The following is a 20,411-nucleotide window of genomic DNA, read 5'->3' on the forward strand; positions in this document are numbered from 1 at the left end:
TTCTATGATGTTTGACAATCCATATAGTTGACCTAATACACAGAATTATTCCAGGACAAGGCCCGAGGTTAACTGATAGGTTATGGTAGATGTTGAACAGTATATAGGTTATTCCCTAATCAGTTAACTACCATGCATAAACTTTCTTTTTCCTGCGGGAATTCAGCAATAATTAATTTCATGTAAATTAATGTTTGGTTTTATAAGTAGATGTTATAGGTTGGAAATATTAGAATTGGATGGTGAAAGGAGAACGGAACTCTCCTCACCAAGCAAACCCCACAAGTTCTGCCTCTCTCTTCCTTAATTAAAATATAAAGCTTTAGTTAGGTCAGACGTAGCATCAACCTGTGTGGTGAAAGCGTAAGTGTGTATGATCTTCTCAGGGCATATATATGTCAACATATAGTTGCACCAGAATCAGTTTCAATTCTTTCTCCATCTATCTATCTATCTATCTATTTAAGTTAATCCGTTTCATCTCTTTGTTTCTCGATCGGACTGTTTCCGAGGGAGCATGAGCATGAGTATGAGCAGGGGCCATTGGAGGCCAGAGGAGGACGAGAAGCTCAAGGACCTGGTCACTAGGTTTGGCCCTCACAACTGGAACACCATCGCAGAAAACATTCAAGGAAGAACAGGTGAGCTGTTGTTATTAAATTTGTGAATGAATCCTTTGCTATACATGTTTGTTTAATTAATTTGAGTGTGTACCTGTATAGGCAAGAGCTGTAGGTTGAGATGGTTCAATCAGTTGGATCCGAGGATCAACCGCAGCCCATTCTCCGAGGAGGAGGAAGCGCGGCTACTGGCCTTGCACCGACTTCACGGCAACAGGTGGTCGGCCATCGCCAGGCTCTTCCCCGGCCGCACCGACAACGCCATCAAGAACCACTGGCATGTCATCACGGCGCGGCGAAAGAAGCCTCTTGGCTCCACAATCACCACAAGAAAAGCACTGGATTTTGATAACCCAACCACATATGGTAGTGATCAGTGGGAATGGCCAAGTTTACTCATTTTCTTATATAAATTAACTTTTGTACGATTGCAGATACAGAGAATTCAGTGGAGTTTTATGATTTCCTTAGTGTAAAAAGCAGCACTGAAGAGTCTGAGGAAGCGACGACCAAGTGCAGCTCAAGTGTAGACCAGGAAGAGGAGGAAGATGAACAGTGGAGGAAACATGGTGGACTTCCCTTCATTGACTTCTTGCGAGTTAGAAGTTCTTCATGTGCTCTCAACTTTAGAAACTAAATACTTGTAATTAGGTTTGCATATATACCTGTCTATATTGAGATCAATACCTACAGTTAATCAGTTTCAAGAAACAGTACCGTTTTGCCAGTCATTTAATTTATATCTAACAAACTTTATACCTAGCGTTGACAACTGGATAATTTTTGTTGAGATTGTGGATAAGAACGAAGTCATTTCATGTTAAAGGGAAACCCTCTTTGTTGTTGATAGTTACCTTGAAGGTGGGTGTTGTTATGACATACTGATCGGCCATTAGAGATCTTCTTGATGCATTATTAAGGATTTTTCCACATTCCGTAAAGGACAAAAAGAGGACAGCACTCAATATTGCTGATGAGTTTTGATACACTCAAGGAAAAATCTCAAGGAAAACTCTTAAGGATAGATACATAAATGATAGAACCCACCATTTCATTTTTTGTGGGTCCCATCATTTATGTGTCTATCCTTAAGAGTTTTCTTTGAGATTTTTCCTTAAGAATATCATTTCTCATTGATGATTTTGTCTGAAAGTCATTGAGATGGAAAGCTAAGGATGTGGGTGTTTCGTTAGTTGTTTGTAGACTCCGCTCTGCTCTACAAAATAGATGACGTCAGTGCCAAATCAGGGAAGAGGGTCCCCGACATTGGCCCTCCAACGCTCAAGTCAGTCATCGGCGATGAAGTAGAAGACGGAGCAACAAGAACGAAGACTATAGTGCAAATAGTGTATCGCGTACCTCCGCCGAAACTTGGACTCCTTTTATATAGAGCTCCTGTAGCGCGCGTGCCTGCTTCCTAAGGTGAGCATGTTTCCCAAAGTTTCTGCTGAAAAGATTTGTCAGTAAAGTATCTCTGACACAATACCATAACAAGTCGAGCATATCTCTGATGTGACAGTGGAAGCTTTCGTCGTACGATTTTCTAGTTGACTATGCTTAGTGTCAGCGGCATTAACTCCCAAAAATATGTCGATGGATAACACAAGGGGCCTACTGCTAGGCCAAGCGGAATAACTGCTCGGCCAGAGTTTTGTTGCGTCCGTACTATGTCCACTCGGCCGTAACTCCGCTGCGACTGCTGAATCCTATTGTCGGGCCGAGCGGGGTAGCTGCTCAGCCAGGACACCGTATCCTCCTGGCTTCCAATACCTCCTTAAGCGTCAGCTGTTCGACGCATCCCCCGAGTCAAAAGTAGGGTCGGATCAGGCACCTTCTCCTCCCGGTCGAGGATTTGATCGTTCGACCAACCGATACACTTATCGTTCGTCCGGCCATATGATACCCGAACATTGACCGTCTTAATTTTGACCTCTGTCGTAACAACTACCTCCCATAGAATGGGCCCTTCGTTATCACCACATCCATTGCGTTTCCTTTAGAGAGGATTAAGTTGACTCCACCTTGTCAAATGGACCTTTCAATCTAAGCCATTCATCAAATATAGAAAATTATTTTAGTATCGCATTCAAATGACAAAAGATAACTTATTTTCTATTAATTTTTTAAGCTTAAATTTTAAACTCCACTTTGATTTCTCTCTAACAACAACTTTAGTCATCCTTATAATTCAATTGTGAAATAATTAAGATGTGATTTAAAAGTTTATATGATGAAACTAATAAACAAAGTTAATAAACTAGCTCTCATTTGTTTCATTCATATACATTTATATTTACATTGATAAATACAAATAACAAACCGCCACAATTGCTTCTTTCATTCAAGCGAAGGATATCTTCATAAATATATCAAGCATCGATATCTCGTTTAGAAAGGGCATTTTGCTTTTGTGTCTCGAACAGAATAATTCATATGCTCAATGTGTGCTTACTGAGTTGCAGTAGCAGCGTTTTCATTTCTCATTCTTAAACATGGTGAAAGAACTCAAGACCTTTTGAGGTTTCCGTCTTTGGAAGTTAATTATTTGTCTAGAGAGCAACTTCCAACCTTATGAAAGCTAGTTTGATTAATTTGTGGAAAACAGTGGCATGATACCAAACTATATAAATCTTCCAAATTTTTTTTTCCTTTTTTGCATTGTGTTATCGATTAGATATCTAAATCACAAGATGAAATTCACTTTAAAAAAAACACATATACATAATGGAAAACCTGTTGGTATTTCGATCTCATGTAAGATGAAAGATATCTTCAATTCCTTTCTCATGTAAGAACGAAGCTATTTGCTTTAGACAGAGCTGCAACATGTATAAGTACGTATGTTTTTTTGCAGGGGAGCTCATTCAATTCACTAACCGCAGCACAATCCCAGTGCTTTTTCTCTTAACGTCTTACTGAAGTCGTTATGATTTTGATTCCAACAAATTTGTGGCTACTGGCCATTCTGTTGAAAGCAACAAGCGACTTGGGAAAGGTTTCTGAGAGAAAGAAGAAAGAGTGCAATCTTGAAGAATACAAAAGATCGATGTTGGGCAAATGTGGCGGACAGAGAGGGTTGCTGACTCTTTCTGCACCGAGTTTGCCATCGTTGAAATCAATGAAGTCGCCGGGAGTGTAATCTAAGCAAGCAGGAATTTATTTATTTATTTATTGATCTTTCCCTTAATTAGCGAAAAATCTAAAGCACAATGATGAGGGTTGAGGAGGTTGTTAACTCGGTCAAATTCCACGTAGTAGGAAGTCCTTGACTTTGGTTAGAAACTTTGTGTGGCATCTTTTTGACTCGGTCAAAGGAGATTTGAATAAATATTTGGTGGGGTTCGGCAATGCATGCTTGAGGTTATTCAGTTGAGCTCTGCAGCGGGAGGCTTGAAAGTAGCCGAGTCAGAAAGTAGTCGGTAGAACTAGGGGTATATAAGTACGGGACCCGCTAAAGTTTATTTGAGATTTAAGTGAGAGAAAAAAATTAGACCTTTTAGATTATTTATTTTTTAAAAAAATTCTCACTCTTTTGTTAATGGGACTTAGTACGAACAAGATTTAGGATAAAAAAAGATGGTTTAAATTTATAAATTAAATTTTTATATTTAAATTTTAATAATCTAATTCAGAGAAATATAAATTTTATGATATTAAAAATATAATAATGCACTTAAGGAAATAATAAGTGTACAATTTATTTAGCCAAAAGTAAGTATATTTAGAATTAGAATTGTTTAAAAATAAGGGAAGATAGAAGTATGCTTATTACTTAAATGGAATATGAAAAAAATAACTCTTGCAAAAAATTTTTTTTTTTTGAGAAAATAAGAACAATGAATTAAGACAATAATAAAAAAAAGGCATGCTCTCTTACTCAACTCATCATCACCAGTGAAATACAAAAAATAAATAAATAAAAAACAGATATATAAAATAACAAAACTCATTACAATCTTTAGAAAATAAAAATCGCAACAAAACTAAACCAACCATTATCATTTACCAGGAATTAAATGAGAATCTTTTTAGACACAAAGTAAAAAAATAACTAAATCGTATTTTTCATCATCTAAACCAGAACAGTTATAAATGATAGAATGGAGATAAAAGAGAAATTAGATAATTTATGATGATAAATACATCTAAATATAAGTTAACCTTAATGTCTATCAAAGGTATAATTCTTGTTAAACGATAAATACATCTAAATATATATATAAAAAATTCTAATTCTTGTTCTTATTAATCAAAGGAGAAAGTGGCACTGACGAAAGAGAGACATAATGAGAAAAGACTAGAATTGAGAAATACTAAAGAGAAATAAATTAAATCTTATAAAAGAACATATATAATTAAAAATAAATTTAAAATGTTAAAATAAGAGCCCCTTTATGACTCTACCCATTGAAACCATAATGAAATCTTTGTGAAATCTGAACCTTTGATCAAAGAATAAGATCATGCAAATTTTTAACCACGTAGGACCTATTTTTTATTCTTTTAAAAAAAATATATACATAAAAATATATTTAATATATTAAAAATATTGACCCTAATTTTTAGAGAATGAGATCATACAAATCTTTTATCAGATGAGCACTATATATATATATATATATATATATATTGGTTGCTACTCGGAAAATCTAGAGGTTCCACTGTATAAAAATTTTGTACAAAGGTCTGAACCTTTTCCTAGCTACCATGTGTTCTTTTAAATTAAATTTTGGATCACCTGCGGAACTTAACACGTTTGATCCAAAACTTAATCTATTTGTTCTTTTAGGTTTTGACTTGGATCTCCTGCGGAACTTAACACGTTCGACCCAAACCACCTTAAGTTATTAATTCCATTAAATATTAATTTCCATAATTGGTTCCCAGTACTGACGTGGCGAGGCACACGACCTTCTTGGATATGGGAGCAACCACCACCGACTAGACAAAATAATTTATAGAAATCTAATATTTAATTTCCTAAAATAACTTTAGGTTAACCGAAGAGAACAATCAAATCACAAGGAAAAGAAAAAACAAAAGAACACAACATCGAAAAACATATTCGAAATTCTAGAACGTAAGCCTCTTGTATTTGGTATTATTTCCAAAAATAACTAGTATGATGCAGAAAGGAAAAATTACTAGTTATACCTTTTAGAAAGACCTCTTGATCTTCTATCGTATTCCTCTTCTAACCTCGGACGTTGTGTGGGCAACAATCTTCCGAGATGAGAAAACACCAACCACCTTCTTCTCCTCCTAGCTAGGTTCAGCCACAAAGAAAGAAGCTTCACCAAGGAAGAAAATCAAAACACTAACCAAGCTCCAAGAGATGCTCGCTTCCTCTCCTTCTTCTTCTTCTTCTCCAAGTAGTATCCGGCCACCACAAGAGCTCCAAGGAAAGAGAGGGGTTCAGCCACCACAAGAGGAAGAGAGGGAAAGGATGGCCGGCCACACCAAGGAACAAAAGAGGGAGAGAAAATAATAGAGGTTGTGTCTCATGAAGGCACCCCCTACCCCTTCTTTTATATTCCTTGGCCTAGGCAAATTAGGAAATTTAATTACAATAAAATTTCCTTAATTTCCTTGACATGATTTAATTGAGAAAAATAAAATAAAATTTCCCCAATTAAACTCTAATGGTCGGCCACATCAAGAGGAAATAAATTAGACAAGTTTTAATCAACAAATTAAAACTTCCTAATTTATTTCCGGAAATTTAAAAAATAAAATTTCTCTTTAAAAATCTCTTCATGGTTGATAAAAAGAAATTTCTATAATTTTAATTCTATCAACATGTGGATAATTTTAAAGAGAAAATAAAATATCTCACCAATCTACAAATAAGGAAAGAGATCTAATCTCTTTCTTTAATCTTTTGTAGATCTTTTACAAGAGAGATATTTTAATTTTAATTCTCTTTAATAAATTATTTCTTCCACATAATAAAAATTAAAATTAAAATTCCTTTTTAATTTAATTTGGCCGGCCCCCACTAGCTTGGTTTCAAGCTAGGGCCGGCCACCCCAATTTATACCTAGGCCGGCCCTAGCTTGGTTCCCAAGCTAGCTTGGTCGTCCCCCTATTGGTGGGTATAGAAGGTGGGTATAGTACTCTATAAATAAGAGGCTACGATAGGGACCGAGAGGAGGAATTGGTTTTGGTCTCCCGATAAAATTAAGCATCCCGTGTTCGCCCCGAACACACAACTTAATTTTATCAATAATAATTCATTCCACTAGAGAACTATTATTGAACTACCGCACCAATCCCAAATTATATTTTTGGGCTCCTTCTTATTATGAGTGTGTTAGTCTCCCTGTGTTTAAGATATCGAATGTCCACTAATTAAGTGAGTTACTGACAACTCATTTAATTAATATCTAAATCCAAGAGTAGTACCACTCAACCTTATCATCATGTTGGACTAAGTCCACCTGCAGGGTTTAACATGACAATCCTTATGAGCTCCTCTTGAGGACATTATCAACCTAGTATCTCTAGGACACAGTTTCCTTCTATAATCAACAACACACACTATAAGTGATATCATTTCCCAACTTATCGGGTTTATTGATTCATCGAACTAAATCTCACCCATTGATAAATTAAAGAAATAAATATCAAATATATGTGCTTGTTATTATATTAGGATTAAGAGCACACACTTCCATAATAACTGAGGTCTTTGTTCCTTTATAAAGTCAGTATAAAAGAAACGACCTCAAATGGTCCTACTCAATACACTCTGAGTGTACTAGTGTAATTATATAGTCAAGATAAACTAATACCTAATTACACTATGACCTTCTAATGATTTGTTCCTTTCCATTTTGGTCGTGAGCTACTGTTTATAATTTATAAGGTACTGATAACATTATCTTCTGCATGTGACACCACATACTATGTTATCTACAATATAAATTAATTGAACAACTACAACTAAATGTAGACAATTTGACCAAATGTGATTCTTTATTCATAATGAATGTTTACAAAGCTTAGGCTTTCAGTATACACTCCAACAATCTCCCACTTATACTAATGACTAAGCTGTCATATCTTCTACCATACATCTGATTCCCATTCCCTCCACATGCCGATCAAAAGCTTTCGCCGGAAGGGCCTTAGTGAAAGGATCTGCCAGGTTATCCGCTGATGCAATCTTGGCGATGACAACTTCTCCTCGCTTCATGATATCTCGTATCAGGTGGTACTTGCGCTCTATATGTTTACTTGCCTTATGAGCTCGTGGTTCCTTCGAGTTTGCAACTGCACCGCTATTATCACAATAAATTGTGATAATTTTGGGCAAACCAGGAATCACATCTAAGTCCATTAGAAAGTTCCTGAGTCATACTGCTTCTTTAACTGCCTCAGAGGCTGCTACATACTCAGCTTCCATAGTTGAGTCCGATACGCATTTCTGCTTAGCACTCCTCCATGAAATGACTCCACCTCCTAAAGTAAACACATAGCCTGATGTAGACTTACTGCTATCCCTATCTGATTGGAAATCTGAATCCGAGTAACCCACAGGGAGCAAATCATCTGCTTGATAAACTAGCATATAATCTCTAGTCCTTCTCAGGTACTTTAATATATGCTTTACCGCAGTCCAATGTCCTTGTCCAGGGTTACTCTGATATCTGCTAACCATGCCCACGGCAAAACAGATATCAGGTCTCGTACATAGCATTGCATACATTAAGCTTCCTACAGCCGAGGCATAAGTAACTGCTTTCATGTCCTCTATCTCTTTTGATGTCTTCAGAGACATCTCTTTAGATAGAGCTATTCCATGCCTAAAAGGTAAGAAACCTTTCTTGGAATCCTGCATGCTAAAACGAGCAAGGATTGTATCTATATATGAAGCTTGGGACAGACACAACATTCTTTTCTTACGATCCCTTATAACTTTGATCCCGAGAATGTGTGCACAATCTCCTAAGTCCTTCATATCAAATTGTTTGGACAACCATACCCTTACGTCTGATAATACCTTGACATTGTTGCCAATTAACAAAATATCATCTACGTATAGTACAAGAAATATCACCATGTTTCCGTTATACTTCTTGTTTACACAAGACTCATCCGGACACTGAATAAATCCATATGACTGGATTATATCATTAAACCGGATGTTCCAAGACCTTGAAGCTTGCTTCAGTCCATAAATGGACCGGTTGAGCTTGCACACTAGATGCTCTTTGCCTTTTTCAATGAACCCTTCTGGTTGCTTCATATGGATGTTCTCTTCAAGACTTCCATTAAGGAAAGTTGTCTTGACATCCATTTGCCAAATCTCATAATCCATATGAGCAGTAATGGATAAGAGTATCCGGATAGACTTAAGCATGACACCGGTGAAAAGGTTTCCTCATAATCGATTCCCTCTTTCTGAGTGTACCCTTTCACAACAAACCTAGCTTTGAAAGTTTCTACCTTCCCGTCTGTCCCTCTTTTCCTTTTGTAGATCCACTTGCATCCAACGGCTTTTACACCATCAGGTGGTTCTACAAGCTCCCAGACCTTATTAGAGTACATAGACTCTATTTCAGAATTCATTGTCTTTTGCCAAGATGCTGCATCTATATCTTGGAGTGCTTCGTCATATGTTCGTGGATCAGGTTCATGTTTACCCGGGATCAAGTCCGAAGACTCTCCCAAAAACATGAATCTTTCAGGCTGCCTTACAACCCTCCCACTACGACGAGGCACTGTCTGTGGTTGTGTATCATGTGTGACACGTGTTGCAGTCTCTTGTGGTACTTCATCTTGTATTGTTGGTACTGAAGTAGACGTGTCCTCTTTAAGTTCTTCTAAACTAACTTTGCTACTGGGCTTGTGATCCATTATATAGTCTTCTTCTAAAAACTGGGCATTGGTGCTAACAATGACCTTCTGGTCTTTAGGACTATAAAATAAACCACCTTTCGTTCCTTTGGGATATCCTACAAACACGCGAACTTCTGTACGGGATTCTAACTTATCAGCATCTGGTTTCAGCACATGTGCTGGACTACCCCAAATCCAAATATGTCTTAGACTGGGTTTTCGCCCATTCCACAATTCTATGGGAGTAGAAGAAACTGATTTAGAAGGTACTAAGTTCAGAACGTATACTGCTGTTTCCAGAGCATATCCCCAAAATGAATTTGGTAATTCTGAATAACTCATCATCGATCTAACCATCTCCATAAGAGTCCTGCTCCTTCGTTCTGCTACACCATTCTGTTGGGGTGTTCCAGGTGCAGACAATTGGGATTGAATCCCGGCCTCTGATAAGTAATTCCTAAACTCTCCTAAGAGGTATTCGCCACCACGATCAAACCGTAGTGTCTTGATACTTTTACCTAGTTGTTTCTCCACATCAGCCTTGTATTATTTGAACTTATCAAAGCACTCAGACTTGCGGCGCATTAGGTAAATGTATCCGTATCTTGAATAATCGTCTATAAAAGAGACAAAATATTCAAAACCACCTCTTGCTTGGACAGACATAGGACCACACAAATCAGAATGAACCAATTCTAACACTTCTTTGGCTCTATACCCCTTGGCCTTGAACGACCTCTTGGTCATTTTACCTTCTAAGCAAGATTCACAAGTTGGAAAATTTTCCAACTCTAATGAACTCAAAAGTCCATCGGCTATAAGCCTCTGAATTATACTTAAATTAATATGACCAAGCCTTAGATGCCAAAGATATGCTTGGTTCATTTCCGAAGGTTCTTTTCTCTTATTAGAATTAGAAGATGAGTTATAAATTTCCATGTTTTGCTTTGTGGAAGAAATTGGATTTAAAGTATACAAATTGCCAACTAATACACCAGAACAGATAATCACTTTATTTCTTTTAATAACTACAAAGAAACTGAATATCCATCTAAAAACAGTTTAGAAACTGAAATTAAATTCTTTCTAAAACTGGGTACATAAAGACAATTTCTTAAAATCAAATTTCTATTTCTACTAAAAGATAAGTAGACGTCTCCCACTGCAACAGCTGCCACCTTAGTAGCATTACCCATGTAGACGGTAATCTCTCCTTCAGATAGTCGTCGGGTTTCCTGGAACCCCTGCAGAGAATTGCAGACATGATCAGTGGTTCCCGTATCTACACACCAGGTGCTGGTAGATAACACCGCTAAACATGTTTCAACAACTAGAGCATGAGATATACCTTTGTTTTGGTTCTTACGAGGATACCGCCTTCCAATGTCACCGCTACGGATGAAGCATTTGCCCTTGACTTCTTCACTCGGGCTTTAAATCCGTACTGAGATTTATTCACTTTCTTTCTTGAACCTTGTTTCTTCTTCTTCTTTCCTCTCGGTTTAGAAGTAGAACCATTTTCAAGATAGTGAATTTGAGCATTGTGACGAAATAATCCTTCTGCTTGTTACAAGTAGTTCCGCTAATGAATAAATCCTCTTATTCATATTAGAGTTCAAGTGAACCGCTCAAAACTTCTAGGTAGCGTTGGAGGATCATCGATCTGGGTTTCCCATCAATTTCTCCTCCAAGGATCTGTATCTCGTTCAGATAAGTCATCATCTTTAGGATATGATCCCTTACAGGAGTACCCTCTTGCATGTTGGCTGTCATTATCTTTCTCATGGCTTCTTGCCTAGAAGCCCTATCCTGATGACCAAAGAGTTCCTTGAGATTGTTCATAATATCATAGGCTGTTGGTAAATCTTGATGCTGATGTTGCAATACATTTGACATTGAAGCTAAAATGTAACACCGCGCCATCTCATCTGCTTTTACCCATTTCCTATGATATTCAATCTCCTCTTGGGTAGATTCACCAGTAAGTGCTTCAGGACAAGGCTCAGTCAGTACAAATTTATAGCTTTCAGCAGTAAGGACAATGTCCAAGTTCCTTTTCCAATCTATGTAATTAGGTCCAGTAAGTCTATTCTGTTGAAGTATGATGGACAGTGGGTTGAAAGTCATCCTAAGAATCACAAATAACTTTTGGTCAGAACTCTAAATTTAGAATAATATTGATTCCTCAAACAATACTATTTTAAATTAACCAACACCTCAAAACACCGTGAATTTTGTATGCCACGTTAGTGTGGACGTATACAAATTCAACATTTGTAAAAGAAGGGTTTTAACCCATTAATTTTATTATCTTGTCAACTTAACTTTTTGACAAATAAAATTAATAGTTGGTATCATTTGGTCACACAAATAATAGCAGTGACTCCGATGGGGAGGATACTATTAGATGTGTCTAAGTGTATACCACTACTTGACACTAAGTCCATTAATAAGATTATGCCCCTTCCGTTGGGGAAGATCACACGCTCTTAATTAACTTCCTATAGTCATCCAAAAATGGAAGTCTGTTCTAGTGATCCGCAAACAAGCTCATCCGTTATGGAGGAAGACACTCAGAGCCAACGCGCAAGCTTGTTTGCATCACTTACAAACCAGTAATGGAGACAATGAGATTTACTTAAAAATCCCTCTCCCACTCAGTTATTTATAAATGAGGAATTTTAACTATGCTAGCCTACTAAACTTGTAAACTAACATGTACACACAGCACAATATAAAAGCAATAAACAGAAAATCTAATTTTCAACTATTATGACTTTTATCTCTAGTTGTCCTCCGTGTGTTGTCATCTCAAGCTGCTGCCATATTTGGCCACCGCCACCGGGTCTAGCTGTCGCATCCATCTTGCTCCTAGTTCCGCTGCGCCTCTGGTCCTTAGAAGGTTCCACGCTTTGCAAGATTCGATCCGCGACATAAATAGAATTTTACATTTTTGATCCTATATTCCATAAAAGGAATGTACATGTATCTAGATCAAAAATAAAATCCTAATAAAACTAAATACAGCTCCTGCTGTATTTTTAATACAATCATGCACACACATATAAATGCCCTTGACATGTCCAAGGGTCCAATCACACATAATAACTAAAAGTCATAATAGTTGGATCCTGCATCCACAAAGTTAGCACATCCTACTATTAACCTGCCTAAATTATGTATGACATGTGCATAATTAACCTAATACCAAATACACAGAGGCAAAACCCTAGCTCTGATACCAATTGTTGGTTGCTACTCGGAACACCTAGAGGTTCCACTGTACAAAAATTTTGTACAAAGGTCTAAACCTTTTCCTAGCTACCATGTGTTCTTTTAAATTAAATTTTGGATCGCCTGCGGAACTTAACACATTTGATCCAAAACTTAATCTATTTGTTCTTTTAGGTTTTGACTTGGATCTCCTGCGGAACTTAACACGTTCGACCCAAACCACCTTAAGTTATTAATTCCATTAAATATTAATTTCCATAATTGGTTCCCAGTACTGACGTGGCGAGGCACACGACCTTCTTGGATATGGGAGCAACCACCACCGACTAGACAAAACCTTTTATAGAAATCTAATATTTAATTTCCTAAAATAACTTTAGGTTAACCGAAGAGAACAATCAAATCACAAGGAAAAGAAAAAATAAAAGAACACAACATCGAAAAACATATTCTAAATTCTAGAACGTAAGCCTCTTGTATTTGGTATTATTTCCAAAAATAACTAGTATGATGCGGAAATGAAAAATTACTAGTTATACCTTTTAGAAAGACCTCTTGATCTTCTATCGTATTCCTCTTCTAACCTCGGACGTTGTGTGGGCAATGATCTTCCGAGATGAGAAAACACCAACCACCTTCTTCTCCTCCTAGCTAGGTTCAGCCACAAAGAAAGAAGCTTCACCAAGGAAGAAAATCAAAACACTAACCAAGCTCCAAGAGATGCTCGCTTCCTCTCCTTCTTCTTCTTCTTCTCCAAGTAGTATCCGGCCACCACAAGAGCTCCAAGGAAAGAGAGGGGTTCAGCCACCACAAGAGGAAGAGAGGGAAAGGATGGCCGGCCACACCAAGGAACAAAAGAGGGAGAGAAAATAATAGAGGTTGTGTCTCATGAAGGCACCCCTACCCCTTCTTTTATATTCCTTGGCCTAGGCAAATTAGGAAATTTAATTACAATAAAATTTCCTTAATTTCCTTGACATGATTTAATTGAGAAAAATAAAATAAAATTTCCCCAATTAAACTCTAATGGCCGGCCACATCAAGAGGAAATAAATTAGACAAGTTTTAATCAACAAATTAAAACTTCCTAATTTGTTTCCGGAAATTTAAAAAATAAAATTTCTCTTTAAAAATCTCTTCATGGTTGATAAAAGGAAATTTATATAATTTTAATTCTATCAACATGTGGATAATTTTAAAGAGAAAATAAAATATCTCACCAATCTACAAATAAGGAAAGAGATATAATCTCTTTCTTTAATCTTTTGTAGATCTTTTACAAGAGAGATATTTTAATTTTAATTCTCTTTAATAAATTATTTCTTCCACATAATAAAAATTAAAATTAAAATTCCTTTTTAATTTAATTTGGCCGGCCCCCACTAGCTTGGGTTCAAGCTAGGGCCGGCCACCCCAATTTATACCTAGGCCGGCCCTAGCTTGGTTCCCAAGCTAGCTTGGCCGTCCCCCTATTGGTGGGTATAGAAGGTGGGTATAGTACTCTATAAATAAGAGGCTACGATAGGGACCGAGAGGAGGAATTGGTTTTGGTCTTCCGATAAAATTAAGCATCCCGTGTTCGCCCCGAACACACAACTTAATTTTATCAATAATAATTCATTCCATTAGAGAACTATTATTGAACTACCGCACCAATCCCAAATTATATTTTTGGGCTCCTTCTTATTATGAGTGTGTTAGTCTCCCTGTGTTTAAGATATCGAATGTCCACTAATTAAGTGAGTTACTGACAACTCATTTAATTAATATCTAAATCCAAGAGTAGTACCACTCAACCTTATCATCATGTCGAACTAAGTCCACCTGCAGGGTTTAACATGACAATCCTTATGAGCTCCTCTTGAGGACATTATCAACCTAGTATCTCTAGGACACAGTTTCCTTCTATAATCAACAACACACACTATAAGTGATACTATTTCCCAACTTATCGGGTTTATTGATTCATCGAACTAAATCTCACCCATTGATAAATTAAAGAAATAAATATCAAATATATGTGCTTGTTATTATATTAGGATTAAGAGCACATACTTCCATAATAACTGAGGTCTTTGTTCCTTTATAAAGTCAGTATAAAAGAAACGACCTCAAATGGTCCTACTCAATACACTCTGAGTGTACTAGTGTAATTATATAGTCAAGATAAACTAATACCTAATTACACTACGACCTTCTAATGGTTTGTTCCTTTCCATTTTGGTCGTGAGCTACTGTTTATAATTTATAAGGTACCACTACAACAAAAACTGCAAACGACAACACCCCTACAACAACGATTTTAAGAGAAAGCGTTGCGTATTTGCTCAAAGACAACGGTTTTTGCCAAAACCGTTGTCTTTGAACTCCCTATTAAATATAAAAGACAACGGTTTTGGCAAAACTGTTGTCATCGAGCGTTTTTTTTTAAAAACGACAACACTTTTTACAACGGTTTTATAAATCGTTGTCTTTATCCGCGTTTTTAGTGACTACGACAACAGTTTTGAAAAAACCGTTGTAATTAAATTTGGTCATTTTCCCGCTCGTTGTTTTCCTTTCCCTCGCTGTTTTCTTTTCGGCGCCATATTTTTCCCTTCGCGCTCCCGAACCTAGCCACTTTACTTTCTCCTTCTTCGCGATGGAATCAATGAACTGGTGGGAGGCGGCTCCGGCCTCCGCTCCCTCCCTCCCTTCTTCCTCCACGACCCCAACACTGTCCATAGCTCCAATCGCCTTTTTGTAACAGAAGCTTCTCGATATCTCTCAAATCCCTTCCCCCTCCGTATTTTTTGTCGCATTCCCATTCCCACAGCCACGACCATCTCCCCCTCTCCCAGCCTCCATCGTTTTCCTCTCATCATGCTCCGAAAGATGGCGATCTGACCCCAGCTATGGTCCGACCCCAACCTCTTCTCTCACCTCCTGAACGCTTGCTGCCTACATCCTTCGCCGCGCTCCCTCCGCCTAGGCCGTCAGCTCCACGCAATCATAGCCATCGTCGGTGCTGCCTCTTTCCACCGCTTCACTGGAAACCACCTTTTCCACATGTACCTCAAACTTGGCCGAGTCCCCGCTGCCCGCGTCGTGTTTGACGCAATGGCGTGTCGAAACGTGATGTCCTTCAACATCCTCATCGGCGGCCTCATCCACAATGGGGACATCAACGCTGCCTGCAAGCTTTTCGATGAAATGCTAGAGAGGAACCTCGCTACTTGGAATGCCATGATTGCCGAGCTGGCTCACTTCGAGCTCGACGAGGAGGGACTCGAGTGCTTCCTGAGGTCGAGGAGGGAGGGCCTGCGTCCCGATGAGTTTGGTTTGGGGAACACCTTGCAATGCTGCGCCAGATTGAAGGATGCAGGTTCTGGTCGCCAAATCCATGCCTTCGTGGTTATCAATGGGTTTGAGCTGGACATGTGTGTTGGGAGCTCTCTAGCTCACATGTACATGAGAAGTGGTCATCTTGAAGAAGGAGAAAGGGTTCTGAGATGATTGCCTTTCCTCAATGTGGTCTCTTGCCATACTGTGATTGCAGGAAGAGCACAAAATGGGGACCCTGAAGGAGCCTTCCACCATTTCATCCTCATGAAGAATGTCGGATTGTTGCCAGACCATGTAACCTTTTTTAGCACCATTTCATCCTCTGTTCTCTTTTACAATTTTCATGTTTTCTTTTTCACATTTTGTCAATCTTTAATCAGATTTCTTTAATGGAGAAGTTAATATACAATCTTTGACACCGAAAGCGAAGGTATGATACTCTTCTTACCAGTTCTTTTCGAATCTTATGGCTATCTATGCTGCTTGTTCATATTAAATCACTGTTATAGTTGTTATTTTTATGCCTCTGAATCCAGGAAATTAGAAGAACAGCAGCAACAGGAAGGTCCTGACTTCTCCCATTACAATTCGAGATTACGTACAATCTTGAAACCCCATACGAGTTGACACGTGTTTAATATGCCAAGATGAATTGAGATAGGTTTTACTCATTTAATTCTTTCTCATTGAGTTTTTTTTTGTACTTTTAATAAACTATATCAATTTAGATAGTTAAAGTAGAGATGATTTTTTTTTTTCCTTTTTTACTTCAGTGCATGTTGAGAAAAATTCATATTAAGTTTTACTCGTATAATTTTCTTCTACTTAATTTGTATAGTTTTAAAATAAGATTATAATAATTTGACAATCAATTGAATTATAATTTTGGAAAACAAGTTAAAAAACTTTTAAAAAATCTGCTTGATGTGTGTTGAAGCATGCCGAAGCACGTCAAGGGTCAACACAACACACTCATTGACATGAACTACACGGGTGGCACATGATAGGTTATCTGTGTTGATCAATATTGGATTCTAAATTGATCGGAATGGTACATGTCATGTTGACCAGTCTAGCACAACATGAGATTTCAAGCCGTGGCTACTTTGATCTTATTTCTCCATTGAACTTTGTGCATGACTATTTCCAATAATATTTAAATACCATCACAAATTTCTGGTTGTTTTTACATTACAATTGACATTTTCTGAAATATGAAATGAACTTATGGCAAAGATTCATACTGGAAATTATCAGTTTTTTTTAGCAATTTGAAAATTATAAATTGCCTTTAGTTCTTAACTTTCTTGGAGTACGACTATTCAGCAAACTAACTTTAAGGTTAAGTGATTGCCTCATCTGATCATTTTTGTTTTTTTAATAACACTAGATTGGAGGGGAGTTGATGGACTACATCATCGTACTTCATGATTCCAAAGCAGTTAAGACATTTTGCAGCCGAATGCATTTTTCTCTAGGTGCTGGTCTTAGTGCTGCAGCAGGGCCTATTGGTAGAGTCTTGGAAGCAGATCCAAGAGCTGGAGATAAAGGGTCAGGCATGTGTTACACTTACAGTTGTAGCAAAGGTAACTACGTTGCAAGAAAGATTTGATAGACTTATTCATCTGCTGCTCTTGCTGCTGAATTGTGCCATATGATTGTACTTATTCATCTTGGCATATTAGGTACAAATTGCTAGTGAACATTGAAGATATCACACCTTTTTATGAGTTGGAGTCAATATCTGCTAATTGTCTGGTTGCTTATATGTGGTAAGTTTTCGCATCACTCATTTTTTTCATTTTATTTGTATTAGCATACTAACATCTTTTTGCTTGAATGGAAGGTTTCTCTTCAAAAAGATGAAAAAAGAAAACAAGGTTGATAAGTTCAGATTTGTGGATCCACAAACACTTCCAGTACATGTGGTAAGTTTTCGCATCACTCATTTAATCTATATGCATGTTAGTGATTGCTTGAGAATAATGAAATGAAGAGCTTGTAAAGGCATTTTGTGTATGATCCATAGTATATTGATATACAAAACATCTATATACTGCAGTTTGATTTCTTAATAGTTTGCTCTATATACTTTTGCTTGGATGAGCAGTGCAAATTACCCGTGAATTGCAGGTGCATTGCAGTTAAATTTGTTAGATTTTCTCTTTGTATTGATGAAATGGAATGAAAAATCTATTTTTCCAGCTAGAATGTAGTGAATGTTATAGCTCTTAATCTACACTTATTTGATTGACACTTTGGTTCTTTTAGGTGTCCTATGTAATTATTAAAGTTGTGCGTATGTGATTTCTATTTTGAGGAATTTATGGAATTGTTTTAGCTCTACAAACAATTCACCCTACCATAACTCATCATGATGATCCAATTCTTTTTGTTCAAGTTTTAATTGGAAGATTTTGAACCTATGTTTTTTACTTTCACTTATGCGGCTTTTGTCATGGGTCTGTTTATTGCAGATCAATTTGCAGCTCCTGGCAACTTGTTACTTGCAAAATGGAAAAGCATATTGTGCATACCAAATTCCCAAAGGTAATGCAGTTTGGAAAATGGCACAAAAAATTACATGAATATATTGTTTCAAGATGTTAATGGATGTAATGCACTTTGCATGGATTCTATTGATCTTGGATCATAGTTCACTTAAATAATGTTAGCTGCATGCAGTGCTAATTATTTAGTAAACTATGCTAAGCTAGGTATCACTGCTCCTAGTAGATTCCATGTACTGTTATTCTCTAATAAACACCTCTTTTTGTTTCCTTCATTTGGTTTGTTTTTGCCTTTTATGCACTACAGATTGGTTAATTACATTCTCCTTTTGGAATTCTGGAATTTGATAAGTTTTGTTAAATTTTTCTCTTGCAGGTCGGGCAATGCGTGAGGCTTGAGTTTTTTTGATGTAAGAAGTGAACTTTGTTAGGATGTAGCTTGCCTTGCTAATTTGTAAATTAAAAGCCATATGGAGAACAACAAATGAAAAACATGTGATTTAATGTATAAGGAGAACAATAATGGAAAACATGTGTATTTTGATGAGTAACAACTCATTTTGTATATTTTTGTATATGTGGCTACAAGATGAATTATATATGGATGTTTATTTTGGATTTAATATAGTAAATATTTAGTTTTGTATTGGTGGTTTGCTTATAGTAAAATAAGATTGGTTGTTTGGTATTAATAAACATTAAAGACAACAGTTAAAAATGTTGTAAAAACAAGGTAAACCACAACGAATTTTTTTTGTAAAAAGTGATAAAAGACAACGGTTTTATCCGTTGTAAAATATATTAAAACTGTTGTAAAAAAAACAAAATGTGTCAAATATTATCTACCACAACCGTTTATATCTGTTGTAAAAAAAGTCTACCACAACGGTTTATTTCTGTTGTTGAAATTATCTACCACAACAGTTTTAAAACGTTGTTGTATCCTTCGTAGCCAAATTTTGAGCATATATACAACAACGGATAAAAACCGTTGTCAAATGTCTACAAAGACAACGGATTCAAAACCGTTGTCGTAGGGCCATACATTCTACAACACCCTCAGTTACAACGGTTTTTTCACCCTACGACAACGGATAATATCCGTTGTCGTTTGCAGTTTTTGTTGTAGTGTACTGATAACATTATCTTCTGTATGTGACACCACATACTATGTTATCTACAATATAAATTAATTGAACAACTACAACTAAATGTAGACAATTTGACCAAATGTGATTCTTTATTCATAATGAATGTTTACAAAGCTTAGGCTTTCAGTATACACTCCAACAATATATATATATATAATGGATCAAATAAAAATTAGGGCCCTAGGCATATGCCATAATGCCTATGCCTAAAGCCAACCTTGTACAAAAGATGTGCTGAGAAAGCAGTTTGAGTAGTTGCTTCGACCATCAATGTAAACAATAGAGGGAAATATGTGTCAATTACAAAGGCAGACAATTATTAAGGTATGAAGGGGTGGCAGTTACAAACATTGGAGTCACAGTCGCCTAAAGTAAAGGATGTCGGATGATGAAAGGTCACACCCATCTAAGCTAAGGGATGTCGAATTATGAAATATCACAACTGCTTGAGTTAAGGTACGCCAAATAATGGAAGGTTACAACTATTGGTGTGATCTTGCTCCAGGCATTATTTATTTTTGATATTTGGTTAAATAAGTTTAAATTAGGTAATGTTGGTGATCTAATATAAATGTTGAGTAAGCAGGTACAAAGGAAAGCCTAGGTATGAAGACTTGGCAAAGAAAGTTCAAGAAGATAGTCTTGGTGGATGAAGTCTCGGAGCATGACTCTTGTTGATGAAGTCTTGGAGGTGCGGTCTCTTGGCAAAAAAAGACGTAGCATGATGA

General features: G+C 36.9%; 1 protein-coding gene across 1 annotated transcript; it reads left to right on the plus strand.

Annotated features, from left to right (window-relative positions):
• Nucleotides 1-433: 433 nt before the first annotated feature.
• LOC122016864 (transcription factor MYB52-like) lies at nucleotides 434-1,355 on the plus strand. The gene is made up of 3 exons (XM_042574295.1): nucleotides 434-641; nucleotides 723-986; nucleotides 1,055-1,355. The coding sequence occupies exons 1-3, from the start codon at nucleotides 518-520 to the stop codon at nucleotides 1,255-1,257; spliced, it is 591 nt and encodes a 196-aa protein (XP_042430229.1). The 5' UTR covers nucleotides 434-517; the 3' UTR covers nucleotides 1,258-1,355.
• The last annotated feature ends 19,056 nt before the right edge of the window (nucleotides 1,356-20,411 follow it).

This window comes from Zingiber officinale, chromosome 8B (genome assembly GCF_018446385.1).
Source record: "Zingiber officinale cultivar Zhangliang chromosome 8B, Zo_v1.1, whole genome shotgun sequence".
NCBI classification, from domain to species: domain Eukaryota; kingdom Viridiplantae; phylum Streptophyta; class Magnoliopsida; order Zingiberales; family Zingiberaceae; genus Zingiber; species Zingiber officinale.